The sequence below is a fragment of the Simochromis diagramma genome, unplaced genomic scaffold, assembly GCF_900408965.1.
Source record: "Simochromis diagramma unplaced genomic scaffold, fSimDia1.1 OVJJ01000421.1, whole genome shotgun sequence".
Taxonomy (NCBI): Eukaryota; Metazoa; Chordata; class Actinopteri; order Cichliformes; family Cichlidae; genus Simochromis; species Simochromis diagramma.
The window spans coordinates 9,002,880-9,025,446 of record NW_024387250.1 but is presented as its reverse complement, the minus strand read 5'-3'; the positions used below and the strand labels follow the sequence as shown (position 1 = coordinate 9,025,446).

The 22,567-nt window shown below is 39.5% G+C and overlaps 1 protein-coding gene across 1 annotated transcript; it reads left to right on the top strand.

The window, feature by feature from the left end:
- Positions 1-6: 6 nt before the first annotated feature.
- pibf1 (progesterone immunomodulatory binding factor 1) lies at positions 7-21,862 on the top strand. Its single transcript, XM_040001291.1, has 18 exons — positions 7-584; positions 746-846; positions 1,569-1,767; positions 1,863-1,982; positions 3,258-3,391; positions 4,004-4,112; positions 4,228-4,347; positions 4,438-4,499; positions 4,746-4,871; positions 5,578-5,676; positions 9,397-9,562; positions 14,915-15,065; positions 15,392-15,482; positions 16,016-16,118; positions 18,424-18,554; positions 19,454-19,538; positions 21,231-21,413; positions 21,682-21,862. The coding sequence occupies exons 1-18, from the start codon at positions 318-320 to the stop codon at positions 21,727-21,729; spliced, it is 2,295 nt and encodes a 764-aa protein (XP_039857225.1). The 5' UTR covers positions 7-317; the 3' UTR covers positions 21,730-21,862.
- The last annotated feature ends 705 nt before the right edge of the window (positions 21,863-22,567 follow it).

Genomic DNA, 22,567 nt, shown 5'->3' with positions numbered 1-22,567 from the left:
TTAGGAGGGGGTACTGCACGACGGTGTATCGTTATCACGTACAGAGAACTATATGGCGATTGCACTTCACGGTTATTACTACAGAGGGCGCTGTAGCTGAACCCACATAGAAGTCGAGCCGGCGGCGGCTAGCAGGCAGCTCAGAGCGGGACCCTTGAAAACAAAAACAATTCTGTGGCTTCCCTTTTAGAGTCCGGGGTGTCACTGCAATTCAGCATGAAGTTCATGTCCTCTTTGTTTAACGCTGGTTGCCAGTGTTTAGCGGTTTAGCCAGAGAGGTACCGAGGAGTCAGAATCAGGATTCAAAACGATACAAAATGCCTCCGAAGAAGCAGCATCTCAAGCCGACTGCAGCCAACGTCTCCAGCTCTTTGGACCTAGAGTCTGAGGACATCAGCTTGGAGACTACCGTGCCCACCACCGAGGATGTCTCCTCGTCCGACGAGCAGCGGAACGGCTCCCAGAAGGTGACCCGCCAGCTGATCGAGAGGAAGGAGCTGCTGCACAACATCCAGCTGCTTAAAATCGAGCTATCTCAGAAGAATCTCATCATAGACAACATGAAGGCCGATCATATGTCAAAGGTAGACTTGGGGTGGGAAATGGAGGCAGTGTTTCTGTAGATATCTGGGTGTAACTTTTCCCCTGGTTAGGAGAAAAACGACCTGGTACTGCAGCATCATTGTTGCAGTAATAGTTTTGTGATTGAATTCAAGCGTCTATAATAAAATATCTGGTGTTTCAGATTGAGGAGTTGGAGGAGAGGCTGAATGACGCCCTGCATCAGAAACAAGTGTTGGTTCTAAGACTGGATAACCAGCTGAAACTTACTCAGGAGGAGAACAGGTGAGAAAGGACACAACCAGAGCAGGGGTTTCATGACTAGTTATATTTTCCGAGACATAAAGACTTAAATTGAAGTCTTTATGTGTGCATATAAAGCAGCACTCTTATAGACGTGGCCCTGCCCCCATATCTCATTGTATTACATCACACAAGGATGTTGTGTCTGCCCTGTGCCCTTTGTAGCATCAGTGTCATGTTTGGGAGCAAGAAATGCATATACAGCTTAGGCTATTGAGCAGTATTTCCAACAAGGCAAGGTTGACATGGTTTTGACACGTACAGTGCGTGAATAATTGATACAGTATGTCCAGTGATTGATAATTGATATATCGGACAATTATATATCAGATATATCAGTTATCCGTGCACTGCACGTGTCCAAACCATGTCAACCTTGCCTTTCTAACTTTGTATACAAACTGCTTAATCTGAACCATTTCTAATCCTGTTGGATCTGGGATTGGAGGTCAGGGTCTTATGGCGATGCCAGGCAGGAGGAAAACAGGAATACCACAGAGAAGATTGATGGATGCAGTGAAAGAGGACCTGCGTGTTATGCATGTTAAAGTACACAATTATGTGTGCTTTAACGTGCATAAGCAGAGCTTCTATAGTGCATTGTAATGGAATTTCTAACTAATAAAACTACATATACCCTCCGTCCCATCATTTAGCTGCTGAGGTCAAATGTCAACTTTGTTAAAAAAGGCTGTCATCACCAGGAAGCAGCAGGCTCTGCGTAAGCAGGAGATGGAGGCCATCCTGCTGAGGCAGCAGCAGCTGGAGGAGACTAACCGACAGCTGTGTGAGAAGGCTGGAGAACTGAGGAGGTCTCTCAGGGATCTGGACCTCTCCCAGGACAGATACCAGGAGCTTCGTGGTCTTCCTGAGGACAAAATATCTATACAGGAATATGTAGCTGTGAGTATGAGGTGGTCTTCTACTGGTCATTAGAAAGGACAACATATAAAGAAATCAAGAAACAAGGTGACGTTTTCTTTGTGCTGTGTCCCTAGATGCGTTTCTACGAGGTAGTGACTCCTCTGCGGGCCCAGCTGGTTGAGCTTAGTCTGAAGGACAGCAGTGTGACAGAAGAGCTGGGTATGCACAGAACCAAGATGAAGACACTGATTGAGGTAAAACACACAAACCCAACCTAGCAGCACTTGTGCAAAGTGTTCACATAATTGTTTGCGTAGCATATCAAACACTTGTTCTTTTTGTCTTTATTTTCTTTTGTTATGTTTAAAGAAACATACTTGAAACACTCAGACTTTGAGTCACTTGTTTAGGAAATGTAAAAACAAAGATCGCAGATGGTCAAGATGTGCTAAAAGCATCAATCGTAGCGACTTTTCAGTGGTCATGTTAAAAACTGCAGTGTTGAGAATGATATTGGTGTGAGTTAAACAAAAACAATACAGTCAATACAACTACCAGACACCCCGTAGGCATGCATGACACAATGATGAGAAAATGCTGTGTCATGCTGACAGCAGGGTTATAATATGCCAAAAAAATGTCATGAATTCAGACTCGGGCTGCTGGAGGGATGTTGGCTAAGCAGTTTCCACCCTAAGGAGGTGAATGTGAGAACGCAAATGTCTGACACAGTCGGACCAGACATGCTGGTATTTAACTTGACGGTTCCATAGTAAAAAGTAGGCATGCTGTTGCTTTGTTACAGATTGTAAATAGCACAGGTGTACTGCATTACTGAGTGGATATCATGTGTGCTTCCACATGTGCACTATCCAAACAGCATGCTTGTATTACCCACACAGAGTACTAACAGTAGTGTGGATGTCTTAAAAGCAGACTATTTCCTTGTGTTCGGAACATCTGAGAATGGGAAAACTGTGGAAAATATCCTGTCCTAATTCTCTTCTTGGCAAGAGATGCTTTAAGATGAAACTGCCACAGGGCATCTAAACATTGCTGTGTGACAGGTGATTTAAAAAAAAATGTAGACATCCCGCACCCTGAAGAACACGCAAGCCAATACATGCTAGTGTACATATTCTAATTCCTCTAGCTCACTAAAAACAAAGGCCTTTTGATCAGTTGCTCCTACATTGAGTGCCTGGACTGGATTCTTCCTGAAATCCTAATCTTTCAGTTTTTCGTTATTATTCCTTCCAGTGTCCAAGGAATACTAGTAGCAGAATTCCTAGTATTTCTTTCGGATGCCTTATTTTCTTGGCAAGGTTTCGGTTTGTGATTTGGAGACGTCTGGCTGTAAAATTGCGCATCACCTCGTGCTGAATGCGGGAATGTGTCTTATCACATCTAATAATAATAATGCTAATGCTAATAATGATGATGATAATACTAATAGTAATAATAATAGTAGTAGATAATGTGCTTCTTGTATTTTCAGTATTGTTTTTTCTGTGCATGTGTCCTCAAAGAGCTACGAGGAAGAGCGGCGGTTGCGTACAGAGCTGGAGATGAGGAGCCAGAGATTGACCTTAGAACTGGCTGACACCAAACAGCAGATCCAAGATGGCGACTACCGCAGAGAAAACTACCCAAACATCAAACGGTGTGTTTGCTTATGTGACATTTGCTAATCAGAGGTCAGCTTATGAGCTTTCTATATTTCCTACGAAGGCCACAGTACATATTTTAGGCTCTGTCCTTGTCCCAGAAACACAATTTTTAAACAGTACATGGGGAAAAAATGCAGAACTGTATTGTAGATTTAAGAGCAGCCCGCTGCTTTTTCTTCTATAACAGTAATGAATGAATACATTATAAATTTGACTACTGTGAGTCAGATCCTTTGAAAACCAGTGCATTGTAACATTTGATACTAGCGTTGAAACACTTAATGGATCGTCTGGCGTAACAGCATGTCTGTAATAGATGTGGTGGAAAAGTAGGACTCCAGAAGCCTTTGTGTTTTATTTAAAAAAGGAAAACCAGCCGTCAGTTTTTGTTTGCTATCATTTTAATTACTTTAATATTATGTAATGTTTCAAAGAGCAGCATTTCACTATGATATTATCTAATAAACTGGAAACAGCAAGCTACAAACCCCTTTTCCCCTCAGAAAACAACAAATAGGAGATGATGAATTTAAACTTACCTTTATATTTAAATTTTGAACTTGTAAGTTTAAATTTGTGTCCACCCCTGATGTTGTGTTTTGTAGGGAGCGCGACAACTTTGAAGCAGAGCTGAAGGAGTTAAAGAGGAGATACGAGGCCGTAGACTTGTCTCACGCCGCAGTGACCAGAGAAAGGGACACACTCAGCAAAGAGGTGCATCACACAGATTTTTTCCTTGTAATACCCTCTAAATCTTTCTTTCATGGTTCTGGGTTAATAGTTTTTTTTTTGTTTTTGTTTTTATGTATTCTTCCTTCGTGTCCTCCAGGTGGCAACATTGCAACAATCAGTGACACTCCTGCAGAAGGACAAGGAGTACCTGCACAGGCAGAATGTGGAACTCAGTGTTCGCTGTGCACATGAAGAAGACCGCCTGGAGAGATTGCAGGTTCAGACGGTTCATCAGCAAAATGCTTCTAGTAACACAAGAAGTCCCCGTGTGGTTTGCTTTCACTTTTGTTTCTGTTTTTTTGACCAGGTACAATTAGAAGACACTAAAAAAGCCAGGGAAGACGCCTATGAAAAATATGTAGCATCCAGGTTCGGCTTTGCTGTTTTTGTTCTTTTATGCTTCTCATAAGAAGCCACTATTCTAGTGCTTTGATATGGAAGAAGTAAGCTGTGCAAGTATTATAATAGTCAATAAAAATTAGATGATGATACGCAGTATCTGCCAGCTGTATTTTGATCTCAGTTCTTATGACCTCACCCACATGAAGAAAGCTTCTGCGTATGATGCTCTGTTCATTTAAAAAAACATTTTTTTTTATCTTCTTTTCTCTACAGAGACCACTACAAGTCAGAATATGAGAGCAAATTAAGAGAGGAGTTGGAGAACATCAGGCTGAAAACAAGTCAGGAGATAGACAACCTGCAGAGAACCTCCAGGGAGATGTATGAGAGGGAAAACAGGTATCAGCATCTTTTAGTATAACTGCTGAAAAACTGAATACCAGGGGTGCTGTTTAAACCAAGTAAAGTCAAACATTATTCATTACTCATTAAGAGTCAGTGAGTGGTTTATAATTACAAATCGAAGCATTGCATTAGGGAAGAGACTGGTGACTCAATGATGTTGTGGTTTACAAATTCACCTAAAAAGCAAAAGATCCCCGGGAGGAGGAGGAGAAACAAGAAGGACATCAAACATAAATATTTGCATTGTTAAAATGTGTAGAGCTACTTGTGGTGAATTAGAGAACAGCAAAAAGTAGAATAATTGTGCACCCACTACACTTGGTCTTTTTATTTTTCATCTTATCTAACATAGAGTAAAGCAAATTTCGCAGTAAACTTCACCCTGATCCTTTGTGAGTGTGTAAGTTGTGTGATTATATATTTATTCGTGTCAACTTAATGTTTCTTTTCTTTTCTTTTTTTTTCCTTTATATTTACATGTTCAAAAAAGGTCAGTAAAATAACATAACATTTGTCTGTTACTGTATTTACTTGTGCCTACACAGATATTTAAGAGAATAAAGAGCTGTTACAATGTTACAATGTAACAGTACCTCAAAAACTAAGAAAATAGAAGCATATCTTCGAATGACTAAAATCATTGCTTTCCACAGGAATGAGAGTGTCTTTCAACTGTGTGCGTGCGTGTGTGTTTGATCAGGAACTTGCGCGAGGCCAGAGACGGCGCGGTGCTGGAGAGAGACCGAGCAGTGGCTGCTGAGAGAGACGCCCAGTCCAGATATGACCAACTGCTGGAGCAGTGAGTTTTATCATCTGTCACATGCTTAAAGCGCAACACTGACATGTTTTTTTTTTTTTTCCCTGTCACTCCATGTCATGCACAGAAGTCAGAAGTCTCCCTTTAGGTCATTTTTGTAGCCAAGAAGATAAGTGGAAGTTATTTTATTGATTATTAATAAAATTCTCTCAGTCTTAATTTGATTAAAAAACAAAGAGAGAGAGTGCTAAAAAAAGTAAGTGGGAAAATGGGACTGTCTATGCACCTTGTTAAATGCATGTTAGGGGTAACTTCTTTTATTTTTTCTTGTATAAACTAGATTTTTAATGCGGTTCAAAATGGGAGGTTTTAAATAACATGAAAACTGGTAGTTTTAGAATAAATATCAACATTTTTATCCGTGCAAGCAGCGATATAATGAGTACAAATTCTTAGTTACAATTGAAAATACCACACATGAAAGTTGGAAAAAAGTGCTTGGTCACATGATTACATACTTTAGACCAGCGGTCCCCAACCCCTGGGCCTCGGACCGGTACCGGTCCGTGAGTCGTTTGGTACCGGGCCGCGAGAGTTGAGGCTCAGGTGTGAAATGTATGGTTTTCAGGGTTTTTATCTCTTTTCAGCGTTATTTTGTTATCGTTTTTATCGTTTACTCGGTTTTCCTGGGTCTTTTCACGTGTGTTATGAATAAATTTTCTTTTTTTCAGTACCGGTACTAGTTTTATTTTGTTGTATTTATCCGCGACACCTTAAAGGCCGGTCCATGAAAATATTGTCGGGCATAAACCGGTCCGTAGCGCAAAAAATGGTTGGGGACCGCTGATTTAGACTACTAAAATCTGTTTTTGTTTCCAGCTGCATGAGAAAGATTCGTTAATGTGACAGGTAGCGTCGTGGTTAGTTAACACCTTCCAATGTTGGCTACTTAAGAAACTCCACCTGAGGGTAACTGAGGGCATCTGGAACGACTCTTTGTTGTCGTTGTTAACCACGAAATATTTGAAACCCATTTGCATAATTCATTGTATTTTGTGTTTGTGTGTGTTTGTGTGTAGAAGACCAGCCAAAGAAGCCAAACTAGTTTGATTAATAAAGCCAGCTTGATTGCTGTGCTTTTTATAAAGATTAAGTTCTCACCGTGTTTCTTCTGTTTCTTTTAAAGCTGTGAGCTTGTACTTGCTTTGACGCTGACATGCGAGCCACTGGCCGCCTGTCATTAGCAAATGTTGTGGGCGCGGCAGGACTTTGGTGGCTGTGGTTTACCATCTCTTACTAAAGATCACATGAAGGCTTTGCTGTAGCAGAGAGATCAAAAGGTTGCTCGGAAGTCAGTTTACTTTATAAAAAGAGGTCCTAAGCAGCCAGTGTCTTGGCCTGTATAAGCTGAAACAGCACAGGTAAAAAGCAAAATGAGGCACCGATTATTTGATGGCACTGACGATATTTGCTGAGGAAATAAGATGAGATTTTGAAATTGCTATTAAGAGAAAGTGAGTTTAGTAATCAAGTTTTGTTGCCTTTTAATGCTTAAACTATGTGGGTTTTTTCAGATTTTGTAGGTTTTTTTAAAAAAAATGAAGTTGTTTTTCTAGTATTTTTTTTTCCTTTTCCACCCTCCTTCTGAGTGATTAGTGTTTGACCAGCTAGTCTCTATCTCTGCTCCAGGCCACAGAGGCCATCTCAGTATAGCCTGGAAAGGTGCCTCTGGGCCACAGCCTTGTAAGAAGTTTTAAAAATTGCATGAAAATTGCTATAGAAATATTGTGAGCCCTGATGAACACGCCAGCACATAAATACTTAAGGTGTAAGATTTCTTTTTTATTGGAGGTAGCATTTCAGTCGTCCTGGTGTGTTGTGCCTTATTTCTGCTGTGTACATACTTGTGTCATTAGTCACATGGTATGTGTCTTTGCACCTGATTTCTCAAGACTCCCTTTTGAAACCACATTTTAAAACTAACAATTATTTACGTGGAGAAATTTCTTTCTGCACCATCAAAAATTCTCATTTCTCATGTCATAAATCTTTATTTCTTTCACTTTAAGTGTCTCTGCAACACACAAACAGAGCCACTTACACAGCAGCAGCAGCAGCAGCAGCAGTAGTAGTAGTGCCCCAGTCCTGGGTTACTACTACATGCCATGCATTTCTCTACATCCAAACCACCAGCTGTTAGTCTTTCCATACACACACACACACACACACATATGCACAAAGTCACTTCACTCTCCCTTGGACTCTCTCTACAGCGATCACATTCCCTCTCTACATCACATCGCAAGCCAGCAATGACAGATGCTAGCCTCAAGCCCTTAACCCCTAACCCCACGCATGCCCCTATTTTTGGGGCAAAGAATGAGGGTGAGAAGCCTGAAATGGCGTCAGTTAATTTAAGCCTAAAGGGCCAGCTTGAACCTTAGCGATCCGATTGTCCAAAACAAAGGCAAAGTGTTGTTATAGCATAGTTTTCCGTTTTCACCTTCCTGACAGACTTTGCTGCAGCAACGCTGCCTTGGGAAGCTTGAGTGTCACGTACTCTTATTTGCCACTGTCATAAATTTGCCATTTAAAAGCACAAGAATAAACGCAGCTAATGACAGCCTTCCGGAAGGGTAGCATTGTTTTCCTAAGAAATTTTTACTTCTTTGCTTCCATATTGCGGCCACGATGAATAAAAGAAGGCATAAAATGTCCACCATGTGTACACGTCTATCACTGTGAGCACATAGCTCAGGCCTGCGCACTATGGATGATGAAATCTTATCAGGTCAGCTGTAATCGAGAGTTATTAATATTATCCAACCAACCTCCACGACTTGATGGGGTCTGTGTGTGCATGCTCGAACGCTGCCTAGGGAGGAGAAGTGAGCTTGAAACTGTTGTCTGCTCGTGTTGTACTTTAAAAGGCTGCAGAAAAATCGTTGCCCTTTTTTAATTAGTCACGAAAAAATTGAGTTTATAATTTCTCTCGAGCGGGAAGTGATATCTTCAAGTTATTTTTCTTACTCATCTAACAGTCTTACACATGCTGCTCGATTCATCAGGATCCATTTGCAGTTTCAGCCTGATAAATGACTGGAAAGATTAAAATAACCAACCAGTTTGTTATGTCTTTGCATTTACATGCATAGAAAATTGGATCAAAATGAAAATAAAAGCACCTCTGTCTTTATATTCTATATCCGACATTAACTGCAGGGCACTTTCGGTCCCTTTGTTCTTGTCTAATTGGTTAGGTTATATGGAAAAACCTTTTACTGGTGCCAACTTAATCACTGTAGATGGAACAAAATCAAAAACTGCTGCAAGCACAACTGAAGAAATGGTGCACTGTAACAAGCAAACTTCCTGCTTATTGACTTTGTGTAGCGGTGGAGGCACAAATTGAACTTCATTTCACAATAGTGTAGAATGGGGAATTAAAGTATACCAACTGACAGCTTCTTTGCCAGTTTCCAAAGGAGCATGCTTTTAAGACATTTACCGCAAAATGTAATTGAGTCCCTGTTACGGAAGAAGTTGCAGCATTTGTTTAAAACCACCGGGCATGCCTGAGCTCAACCACCAGCCTACAGCTGAGTTTACCTTTTGTGTGAGAAGCACACTGTGCTCCTTTATTATCTAGTCCACATAGTCTCTTTGTACCAAAACATGTTGTAACATTTAAAAAAAAATACAAAAATTATCTTTAATATCTAGTGAGGTGTGTGACTTTATCTCCATCTTTTCTTACTCTAGGTTCCGTCAGCTGCAGCTGGGTACAGACAGCCGGGTGGCAGAACTATCCAACCAGGCCAAGCTGCACTCTTTTGAAGCTGAGCGTGCTAATATGGTCAAGGATGAGACGGCTAAAGCCCTAGCTCAGTGTCAGCTAGAGTGTGAGAAACAGCAGAAGAAACTAGAGGTACTCAGACATAAAATGATGGGATACCCGATTACTAGTGTGTTTGTTTTACTTTCTGCTTGAGTTAATGTTACAGGTTGTTTATTCGTATTAGTAATTGGATTTCTCCTAGAATTTTTAAAAGCAGGTTCAGTGCATCCTGCTGAGGTCTGTGGAGCATTCATTACAGAGAGTAGCACGCAACTTAAAAATTCTCTCAGTCTTCTTATTTAATTCAAGATTACCTCAGTCTGATTGTCACCTTGAACACTTCTTTGATAACAAAGTTGATGCTTCTAGTCTACTCCTAATTATCAGTCAGTCAAAAATGATCTGTTTGGCACAGATGGGAGAAACGTTGCCCACAAACATACGATGTTGTTGTTACAACCGAATATGCACAACCGAAGCCTAAAATCAAGTCCGTCCATAGTACTTAAAAATTAACACGGCTATCCGTCTTCATAAATCGCTCCAGTGGCTTCATTTTTATTTGTGTCCAATGAATCAAGCGTACTTATGAAAGAAGTACACTAAGTGCAATTAGTCCTTGATGTCTGGATGCACCTCTCATCACATCACGTGTTCATAAAAGGAGAAAAATGCTTAATAAATATATATATATATATATATATATATATATATATATATATATATATATACAGTGGGGCAAAAAAGTATTTAGTCAGCCACCGATTGTGCAAGTTCCCCCACTTAAAATGATGACAGAGGTCAGTAATTTGCACCAGAGGTACACTTCAACTGTGAGAGACAGAATGTGAAAAAAAAATCCATGAATTCACATGGTAGGATTTGTAAAGAATTTATTCGTAAATCAGGGTGGAAAATAAGTATTTGGTCACCTCAAACATGGAAAATCTCTGGCTCTCACAGACCTGTAACGTCTTCTGTAAGAGCTTTCTGTCCCCCACTCGTTACCTGTATGAATGGCACCTGTTTGAACTCATCATCTGCTATAAAAGACACCTGTCCACAGCCTCAAACAGTCAGACTCCAAACTCCGCCATGGCCAAGACCAAAGAGCTTTCGAAGGACACCAGGAAAAGTATTGTAGACCTGCACCAGACTGGGAAGAGTGAATCTACAGTAGGCAAGCAGCTTGGTGTGAAAAAATCAACTGTGGGAGCAATCATCAGAAAATGGAAGACATACAAGACCACTGATAATCTCCCTCGATCTGGGGCTCCACGCAAGATCTCATCCCGTGGGGTCAAAATGATCATGAGAACGGTGAGCAAAGATCCCAGAACCACACGGGGGGACCTGGTGAATGACCTGCAGAGAGCTGGGACCAAAGTAACAAAGGTCACCATCAGTAACACACTACAACGGCAGGGAATCAAATCCCGCAGTGCCAGACGTGTTCCGCTGCTGAAGCCAGTGCATGTCCAGGCCCGTCTGAAGTTTGCCAGAGAGCACATGGATGATACAGCAGAGGATTGGGAGAATGTCATGTGGTCAGATGAAACCAAAGTAGAACTTTTTGGTATAAACTCAACTCGTCGTGTTTGGAGGAAGAAGAATACTGAGTTGCATCCCAAGAACACCATACCTACTGTGAAGCATGGGGGTGGAAACATCATGCTATGGGGCTGTTTTTCTGCCAAGGGGACAGGACGACTGATCCGTGTTAAGGACAGAATGAATGGGGCCATGTATCGTGAGATTTTTGAGCCAAAACCTCCTTCCATCAGTGAGAACTTTGAAGATGAAACGAGGCTGGGTCTTCCAACATGACAATGATCCAAAACACACCGCCCGGGCAACAAAGGAGTGGCTCCGTAAGAAGCATTTGAAAGTCCTGGAGTGGCCTAGCCAGTCTCCAGACCTCAACCCCATAGAAAATCTGTGGCGGGAGTTGAAAGTCCGTGTTGCTCGGCGACAGCCCCAAAACATCACTGCTCTCGAGAAGATCTGCATGGAGGAATGGGCCAAAATACCAGCTACTGTGTGTGGAAACCTGGTAAAGACCTATAGTAAACGTTTGACCTCTGTTATTGCCAACAAAGGTTATGTTACAAAGTATTGAGTTGTATTTTTGTTATTGACCAAATACTTATTTTCCACCCTGATTTACGAATAAATTCTTTACAAATCCTACCATGTGGATTCATGGATTTTTTTTTCACATTCTGTCTCTCACAGTTGAAGTGTACCTCTGGTGCAAATTACTGACCTCTGTCATCATTTTAGGTGGGGGAACTTGCACAATCGGTGGCTGACTAAATACTTTTTTGCCCCACTGTATGTGTGTGTATATATATATATATATATATATATATATATATATATATATATATATATATATATATATATATATATATATATATAATTTTTTTTTTTTTTTTTTTTTTTTTTTTTTTTTTTAATTAACGCTGTGATTGCAAGGCTTGCTTTTTGTCTCCGTCTGATCTTTCTTTTCTCCTGATCTATTTTTCGAGTAAATGTTGAAAAGGAAAAATGGTAAAAGGAAACAATTTCTAACAAGTTAATCCAAAAACAAAGTTTATGTAATCACATATGTAATGGGAACAAAAATATACCCTACGTCTCAAGATATTACTCCATTAACCATCATTTGATTACGATGGTGGAACATTCATTCTGATTAAAAGTCCGTGTAACGCTTTGTAGTTCACCGTTGATTAAATCAAATGGGAAAAATCAGTTTAAAATTTTCATTATCCCTTTAAGGTATTTATCAGTGCTGTAATTACGCCATCTTCTCTTTTTAGTTAATTACTATCTAGCCATTATCTTATTTATCTTGTCATTATCTTATAAGCTGTATTTGAGCATGTGTTTCATTATGCATCTGCACGTGAACCGAGGCATAGTGGAGAGACACACTCAGAGGGGTATGTAAGTGAAGAAACTCTATGTTTAATCTGAACGATAACAATATTGACCTGTGGCTTCAGTACATAAATAATGTTTAGGTACTTCTCCACAACTTCCCAGTATAGTGTACTGTGATTAAAAAGACAAGCGTCAAATAGTTCCTAGCTTCCTCTTTTTGCATTGGACATTGCATCTTTGTTACACTTACATGTTTCAGATCCTCAAACAAATTTTCTTTTAAACAAAGATAACCCAAGTAAATACAAAATGTAGTTTTTAAATTATGATTTTATTTAGTTGGGGGGAAAAGAGTTAAACCCACCTGGCCCTATCTGAAAAAAATATTGTCCTGCCTTTTTAAGTTGTTAATTAATTGTGAGAAAATTAACCACATTTATTTTGGAAAGCTAAGTTTAATTTCACTAACCTCACCCAGGCCTGATTCCTGCCAGACCTCTTGAATCAAGAAATCACATGCCACCATCTAAAAAAGCTCAAGAAGAGATGGGAAACAATGTCATTGTCATCTCTCAGTCTGGAAAAGATTAAAAAGCAATTTCCAAGGCAAGGCTTTGGAACTTCAGTGAACCATCGTGAGATCTATTAATTACAAACAGAGAACCTTCCCAGGAGTGGCCGTCCTACCAAATACTCTAAGAGTGCATCAATGACTCATCCAGGAGGACACAAAAGAACTGCAGACCTCATGTGTCTCAGTTAAGGTCAGCGTTCGTGATTCAACAGTAAGTAAGAGACTGGGAAAAATGGCCATGGGAGACTTCCGAGGAGAAAACTACTGTCGACCAAAAAGAACACAAAGGCTCATTTCATATTTGCCTTAAAACATCTTGATGATCTGTTGATGAAGACTTTTAGGAAAATTCTATGGACTTATGAGGGAAAACTTTCTGGAAGATTTGTGTCTCATAACACAAGCAACACAGCATTTCATAAAAGGAACATCATACAAACCATCAAACGTGGTACGGGTGGTGGTGGTGGTGTAGTGTGATGGCCAACTGGTGGAACCGTGAAGCTCTCTACCACCTCTGAATGGCTACAAAACAAAGCAAAATGAAGGTTTTTGGAGTGACCTAGTCAAAAGCCCACATTTAAATCTAATTAAGATGCCTTGGAATGACCTTAAACAGGCCATTCATGCATGAAAACCCACCTGTTTGGCTGAATTAAAATTTCTGAAAGTGCGGGCCAAAATTCCTGCACAGCAATGCGTAAGACTATTTCCAAGTTACTGCAATTCTTGCTTCCAAGGAAGGCACAGCCAGTTATTAGGTTAGGTTTAGATAGCTGTTTTTCTGTAACAAATGACATTGTCATTTAAAACCTGGCTGTCTTTTTATAATACTAAAATTTGTTTCATAGTCTGAAACATGTAAGTGTGTCAAATATATAAATGTACTTGTTCCCTACAAGCCTGTTGTTACGATGAATTTCTGCCTGCAACCATATATGAAACCTACAAGTAAAATATAGGCTCGATTGTGCAGCAAACTGTGTGGTAGTATGAGCATCAAACTGAGTTTGGTAAAACAGCAAAGGCAAGAAGCAAAATAAGCAAAAGCAAAAAAGCACTCATCCAATTCAGGAAATTCTTACCCCTCAGCTGTAAAAGTTTGATGGGGTATTGTCGTAACCTTGCTGGCTGGGCGGGCGGTTTAGACACTCAAGTTAACTTAGAAACGAGGTGACTTCTCATCTCAATGAACTTGAACTCAGGGTCAAGATCAGAGGTCAACCTTTTGGAAAATCGCCTCAAATTTATACGATGGGTGTCTTTACTAGCAGGCTGAGGCACAGCATTTTACATTTTCTTTCAGTCTCTATAAACTTGGCAGTATCAAAAGATTTCAAAGCCTTGTGTGTGTCCAGGGTTACCTTAACATTTATTAACCATTTTATCTTTGTATAGCGAAAGGTTTTTTGCTACTATGTTCGTTTGGGGTGGTGGGGAAAAATAAATCAATCAATAAAAAGTATTGGGATATTTTGCATGGTGATTTTTGTAGCTATACAGAGAGACCAAATATCAATATTATATTAAATTATTTTAAATACTCTGGGAATTCTAGAAGCAAGAGGGCTCTTATCATGAGTTTTAATACTGAGATTAGAATTTATATTAAATCGCCTCCATCAACAAACCATCCCACACTGGGATAGCTTGACATGGCAATGTTGCCATCAGTGCGAATGACTCTCTGTCAGTAAGCACGACTCATAGGGGACTCGAGTCAACTCTTGTGGCAGTTGCACAGGTCATACGCGGCAGGTTTATGACAGGATTTACTGATAGCGTTGGCATGTTTGACAACCTCATTTTACAGCAAAACATAACTGAAGTGAGATAACTTTTATCATTTTGGAAAAAGCTGATCTTGATAAACTATAACTCTGCGGACATAATTTGGAAACAAAGGTGTTAAAGTGCAACTAAGAACAATAGTTTTGAACATTATTGTCTGTCTCTCTGTCTCTCCTCCTGCTGCTAAGCTCCTCACTCAGGAGTTTTACAGGCTACAAACTTCCTCAGAGAGGCGGGTAGCAGAGCTGCAGACTCAGAACGCTGAGCAGGCGTCTCGCCTGGAAACGTATGAAAAGCTCGAGCAAGAGCTGGACCAGGTCACCATGCAAGCCGCCGAAAGTAAGAGTATTGCATTATCTCTGTGGAAACAGCTACTTTAAACACATATCTGTGAAATCAGACAGACAAAAGCAAACAAGTGCACTCAACTGGAACCTAACATTGGAAAAATGTGTGTAATACAAATTACATAATAATCTTATTTGGGTAAGATGGGAGATTGACATAGAAAGATGGCAACAAAATCATAATACAGTTTTATCTTTTGATCGTTTTAAATGCCTGAGCTTTGCAGGAGAAGAAAACAAACCACATGTTTGTACCTGTTTATCTTAATAGCCCCGCAGACATACTCTAATTCCAGTTGTACCATTATCTCTTGCCAGTTGAGAATGAAGAAGAGGCAGAGAGGGTTTTGTTCTCATATGGCTATGGGGCAAATGTTCCTACAACGGCCAAAAGAAGACTAAAACAGAGGTATAGTACATGAAGCACTTCACTGCATTTCAAGCAAAGGATGCAACACAAATGTTGGTCTTTTAAGGTTTTGCATCCTGCATAAGATTTGCAAAACATATTTTGAGTGTTTAAAGAAATGCATCATTTATATTGTCATATATTCTTTTCCTTTGTATTTGATTTTGAATTTTGCCCTTTATGTTGCAATACTGGTAAACAATTTGCTGTTTATGGTTTAAATGTGACACATATCGTGCATCTTTGTGGCTTTCTTCTTTGGCGGTCACCCACGCGGTGTCTTTTGCCTTGTGAACTAAACAGTTGTTTAACAGTAATTCCTTAGAAATACCAAGCTAGAACATCTGGGCATGTTTCCACTTAGTATTTTATTTGATTTTTATCTCCAGCATCTGCAGCCAAAAGGCTAAATTAATCTCATTGCCTAGCAGCAGACTCTAGAAGATGCATTGTGTAAATACACACTAGTGTAATCTTGTTGATTTTTGTCTTGTTGATTGAAATTCCCATAACTTTATGTGGCTGTTGTGCAGCGTTCACTTGGCCCGCAGGGTGCTGCAGCTCGAGAGGCAGAATACATCACTGAGGAGAGAGTTGGAAAGTCACAAGTCGCAGACGGGGCAGATATCCGAACAGGTAAACACCTGAAACAATATCAAATTCCCTGGAGAACATCATTAATATGAGAGTGGTACTTGTTAATTTCTAAGGAAAACAAACTTGAAAGCATTTCAAGTCAGTACCTGCAAACACTTGTTTTCCCGCTGTGACAAAACTCCTACAGCGACTCTGCTTAAATTTATTCCACTTTTTCTGTCAAAGTCACAATGATTTACGTATTCCCTCTTGTAACAAAAGAAAGTCATTACAAAGCCCAACCTTGATGACTCCTCTCTCATCTCTATTTACCTCCTCACATTGTCACGACTGTGGTATAATCACTTCTCTCTGAAAGGCTGCCATTGGAGCCGTGACATTAGGTCACATCTTGAAGAATGGAAAAAATGATTTTGGCAGAGTGTGCGTGTGTGCTGTACTAAGCCAAAGTTTTAGGTACTTCACAAGGGTAAGCATGACAGTGACCACAAATATATCCATAACGGTGAATCCTGATCTCAACGGCGCTGAATTTGCGTAAAGAGAAAGAAGCACCTGCCACAGGTTAAGTCCTCAGAAGTGGCATGGCGAGTTTTCCTGGAAGACGTGCCAGGTGTCTTTAAAATTTATGCGCAAGTGAGCTTAGGAGGATTTTTATTTTTATTTTCTTCTTAACTACTGCGTAGTTGTGTAAGACTTTATTTGTGGTATTATTTCTTTCATATCATCCTCAGGGCCAAACTTTTGCACAGTAGTGAGTATCATCCAACCCACTTAGGGACACATTGTGATGGTCCCCTGCTTTTTTTCTGAATCTTCTGTCAACATTTAACAATGAAACTGTCAGATTCCACGTTTGAAGTCAAATGACGAAAATGGCAGGTTGTTTAAAAACAAACAGCATGCATTGCAGACTTTGTATGAGAAGAATGTGAAGTTAGTCATAATACCTGTCAAACGTTGTTGATACAGTGGGAAGTATTGCCAAAAACCATGACAGCCATTGAGCTTTTGTTGCGTTTGGCAGACTGTGTATGAATGTGCAACACTGAAGCTTAAAGTTTGGGTGTGTGAATTCTCTCTGTATACAAATGTGTATGTAAAGTCACGTGTCTGCCACTCGTGCACTAATGGGAAATTTTATCCAGGAAGACTTGTAGCCTGATAGCTCTGTCAGCCAAATGTGCTTGTGTTTTCCTTTCTTTTCTTCGTCTTTCTCCTCACTCATTATTATAAACTCAATGAGAGGAGAGGTTGTGCAAGCCAGAATGGGCAGGATTTAAATAAGCCAACCATTCAACTGTCAGCTGTGATCAACTGGCATTCATCTGGAATAACTCATGATTCACTGAGTATACAAGAAAAGAAGAAGAAAAAATTATACTTCCTTTTCACTAGAAAGGCTCAGGGTGTTAACTGCTAAACCACCCACACGAATGCCCTGACTAACTAACGATTGTCCTTAGCCTCCACCCAGTTCTACTCACTATCGGCCAGTTGTAAAAGCCGTTTAATGTTTAACACCCATACTTTATCTAGTGTTCAGCAGATTTTAAGAACAATACCAACTGATGGATATGTTTGTTTTTTTTCATAAAAAGCTTGAAGTTTAGATATGCCTTCATAAAAACTCACTTTTATGCAAGTTTCTCCTGATGAGATCAGAGATGCCATGACTGTAGATCTTGCATCATTCAGAAATATTTGCTAATATTTTAGTTGATATAATTTTATAATATGAACTAAAACCAGTTTCTAAAGAGAATTACTTAACTGGTGTGACATTAGTTTATCAATTACTGTGCACTGTACTGAGCCACCGCTGATTTCTTTATATTTTGCTTCTAAGCTGTCAGACGTTCTTGAAATATATTTTGGGTTTTTTTATAAATTGATTTTCACTACTAGTTTTCTAAAGGTCTTTTAAAGGTTTTTTTTCTCATTTTTGTGGAAATTGGCTGCTTTTTCACTCTTTTTCCATCAAGTTATCGTACCTGACCATTTCCAGGGGAATGTTTTTGTTTAAGCCACTTAACACTGACCTATGAATCATTCAAGCATAATAAAGGCACCTAACTTAAGGAATGAGGTAGTGTTGTGTCTACACATAGCAGACAACTTTGCAAAGAACTTGGTTTAAATTGCATCTTTGAGCACTTTGTTACTAGCCGTGTGTTTTGAAAAACACATTTTTCTAATTTCTTTAGTTGAATCTTTGAAAAATGCCGGAGATAAGAGTTTGACAGACCCATGAAAAATTTACACAAGTCAAACGAAACATTACATACGTGAAGTAATTGCTCTCTAACTGCTCAGGTTAACACATACTTTGTTTTTTCCACAGTTGTTGGCCGCCAACCAGCTGTTACAGCAGACGCAGCAACCTTATAGTTACTTGATTGAGACGGTGAGACAAAGGGATGCACAGATCAGCATACTGAAGGAGCGTGTCACCTCACTTGAGGGCAATGTCAGGTACACATGCTGCATACTACATTAAAAAAAACAAACATTCATTCACGACCTTTTCAACTGAAGGTTGTTCAGCCTTCTCTCCTTCTTGGAAAGCGTCCTTTGCTAATTTGTTTGGTTAAACTTTGTATCTTGTAAATCACTTGATACAATAGGGAGCCCATACCTCCCCACCCTTTGGTTTATCTCTTCTTTATCATTATCTCCCAGTCTCATCTTTTGTCCCTTTCACACCTAGCCCATTATGTCTGTGCAAACCTGCATGCGTGCATGTAAGTCCCCACATGAGTGCATTTACAGGTTCCTGGCAATGACCTAAATTGCTGTTGTGCCCTCTCTATTTTAGCCTGTCAAAAATGCAAATTGACAGACTGCAGGTTTTCTCTTGCTGTGCGCTACCACAGAGCGCTCACCAGGTGCAGGAACAAGAAGGGTTAAAAAAAAAGAAAAAGGTTAAGAAATGCTGTCAGACTTTCCCTGTCGGAAACATTTAAGTTTTCTCTGTGGGTCTGCAAGGTTAATCTGTTTGGCTGCAGATGCACAGCTCAGGAGAATTTTACGTGATGCACTGAAGTCCTGTTGCTTTTATCTATATGAACGTTTTTGTTTATTTTTGCATACACAAATGAATGAACATTCAAATTACGATGCATACCACACCTTCACATCTGATCCTGTGTGTCCCATCTCCTGACCTGACGCTAAAGAGCAATAAAAAAAACTAAAACCCACTAAATCTGCTTCATGAAGGACATTAATATTACCGTTTCTGCAGTCTTTAAATATTTTTGTTCAAGACATGTTAATATTTTACTACATATACTTACTGAATAAATATTAAGTGTACTTTTTGTATTAACTAGAGATCTGATCTCTCTTTCTGTGTTTGAATATGACCTCAGTTCTCTGAGGAAAGAGCGGACCGCTCTGGAACAGGTGAGAAACAACATGGCCGCTGATCTGGAGCGACTTCTCAACCATCAAGAGGTACACAAAGGGACAGTGTTGGTTACTGGTTGTGTTTTGTTTAGTGTTTATGTGATTGTTAGCAATCAATTTGCTGAATGCTTTCTGATGATATCAAGATATAAAATATTCGTAAACTGAGTGGGTGGTACATTTATTCGAAAAGCTACATTGCTATTTATATTATCAGTGGTTTTTGTTGGAGCTTTTTTTTTTTTTTCAAACCCCACACAAATAGACTCCAGGGGGCTTAATTATAAGCTGCAGTGATATTTCAATAACACATCACTGTAAACATAAAAAAGCCAGAGTATTCTCTGAAAGTAAGGTCACAAAATGAAAAGTGAGAAACCTGGAAGAAAGAAAGAAAGAAAGAAAGAAAGAAAGACTGGTTGGTTGGTTTCTTAGTTTCAAAGTGTTGGATCAACTTCATCACACAACTGACGTAAACAGTAAAACCCTCAAACAGCAGTCACCTCTTCCAGCTCAGCATGTTGTTTTCTTCTGAAGTGCAGACAGAAATGTGGCAATTCTGAGCTCAAATCACAAGAGTTTACTTGTAGCTAAACCAGATTGTAAAGCAGGCTGTAATTTGATCACATCATCAGCTGCAGGGATGAGACACAATTTCTTTTTTTCTTTCTCCTACAAGTTCATGACTTAAACCTCAGAGTTTTTTATTTTGATTTTTTGGCAATGTATGATTTTAAAAACTAAAGAGATTACATTTATTTTTTGTTATAGTACTTCCCAGTTTGCATGAATTTAATGACTAATGATTGCAGATCTAGTTTTCGGTGATGAGGTTTTGCAGCTGTGTTACCTGCGACATCCACTGTATTGTCTGAGTGTATCTTGCTCCAGGTGGGTACCGTACCTGTTAATCCATGCTTCAGTGGAACAACACATATAAAGATTTAATATCTCTCTTTAATTATGGCCCCAACAGTCTTTAGTAAATATTTAGGAATTTTCCTTTATAATATCCTAGAGCTCAAGTCTTCTTTAAATAAATAAATAAATGAATGAACACAAACCTAATTATAATTTAATCAGATAATTCACACATCTTTTTTTAACCTAAAAACAAAACGTTTGGTATTTTTGTCTGAAATTTAACGGTATTAATCAATTATAAGTAATAGCTGCTGATTAATTTAATGTTGATCTTCACACCGGAGAATTTAGTGCAGCGTCTTAATGATCGTAGGCACGCGTGCGCGTACACGCAGGAGTATGTTCCCAAGCAGGCCGTTTGCTGTATGAAGTATGTGCCCTGTCATAGACAGCTGTTCCTCAGCTTGACTATTTGGGATGCCTCTAGCGTGTGTGTGCTCGTGCGTGTGTGCGAGATGCCAGGGCTCATGTCCTCAGAGGTGATAAATAGAACCGTGAAATGGCCGAGAGTCCCCCTCTCTGCCCTGCTGCTGTTGCCGCTGCTGCCATCCCTGCAGACCCTTAGTGCAAGTCGTCCCATCGTTGGACTGTGTTTGGTTTCTTCGACCTGAATTCTTGAAAGCAAATGTTTCAGAAAACATTAATAAAGATAAAAGAGAAGAATTACATTTTTTTTTTGTTAAATCAAACGATTATATAGTTGAAATCTGTGGCCTTTTGGACTCTACACTCCCAGTAATTTCTCATACACTCCTTCATTTATTGTTTTACTCTTGTTTCCTCTTTTTTTCTTTTATGAACTGTGCGGTTTTCCAGGAGTTAGCCATGATGAAGCAGGTCCTGATCAGCATGCGGTCCAGACAGGCAGACGCTCTAAACCTGTTGGAAACAGATAAAACTGGTATCAGGACTTCTGGATTGGGGAAAAAACAGCAGTCCAAACGTATCAACAGGACAGCAGAAGAAGAATCACCAAACAAACCCAAACCCACTGTGTTTGTAAGTGACTGTTGTAGCACCACCCTTTTTATGAGTCACACCATGTGAACGTGCTTAGACACATGTTAGGACAAAGCAATAGAAATGAAAGGATGAATAGTTTTTAAAAAAATCATTTAGTGAAATAGCCAACTTCACTGAAAAACTTCTAACTGAGCATATGTTCTAGTATGTAGCCATGAGTCATGAGAAAGTCAAATAGATGAGAGTATATTAACAAATCTCTTTCACTTTTCATATTATTTCTTTCTCTTATTTTCATTTACAGACAAATAAAGAAGTTCCCGATTGGTACCAGAAGCAGAAATCCAAGTGACCGTTTGTGTCATGACTGGAGCTCAGGACCTTTGTTTTGTTTTTAACTTTTAGGTTTTGTCTAGACCTTTGTAAGTTACAGTTCATTTCATTGCTTGATTGCTTTTCAAATACAAAGGCACAAACAGTTTGAACTGTCTAAGCGTTTTGTTTTTCTCATCCTTTGTTAAATATTGTTCATGGGATAAATTATCTGTGTGCTGGTCCAGAGATATTACCTTCCACAGGGTACACATTCCAAGCTAACTGAAGGCCCAAAAATTCCTCTTTTTTTGGCAGTGGCCTGTTTTATTAGGTCTGTCTATCATTATTTTCTCATCTTTTCCAAGTTTGCAGATACTGCTCGCTACAAACAACACTGCAGGAACCTTAGCCTTTGATTTGCACAAGCTGAGGTTCCTTAAATAGAGACATAGTAGGCATACCTTTATTATTTCTGACCATGTTCTTATCGGTGTCATATTAAATTTGGGCGGGCGGCTAATGCGAAACTGGTTTGTCCCTTTTCAGGAGTTTTGTTATCCTACATGTGATGTTAAAACTCGCATAAGAAGTAGTAGTAGATCTGTGGAAAAGGTTTCATAAACCTCAAGAGTAGAAAGGCTACAATACACTCAACTAAGAAAATATCAGAAAATCAGCTTTGGAAGAGAAAATGTCAGCCAGATGAACTTGAGATTAACCTTGATGGGTGTGAGGTAGGGTGAGGAAAGAATGAAAGGAGGTTTGGACTGGATGTTAACCCGGCGAATACATTATCCTCAAAACACAGTGGAGACGAGTGATGGCATGGGTAGGCATAGCTTCTCAATTCACTAAGGTAGTAGTGATCATTGATA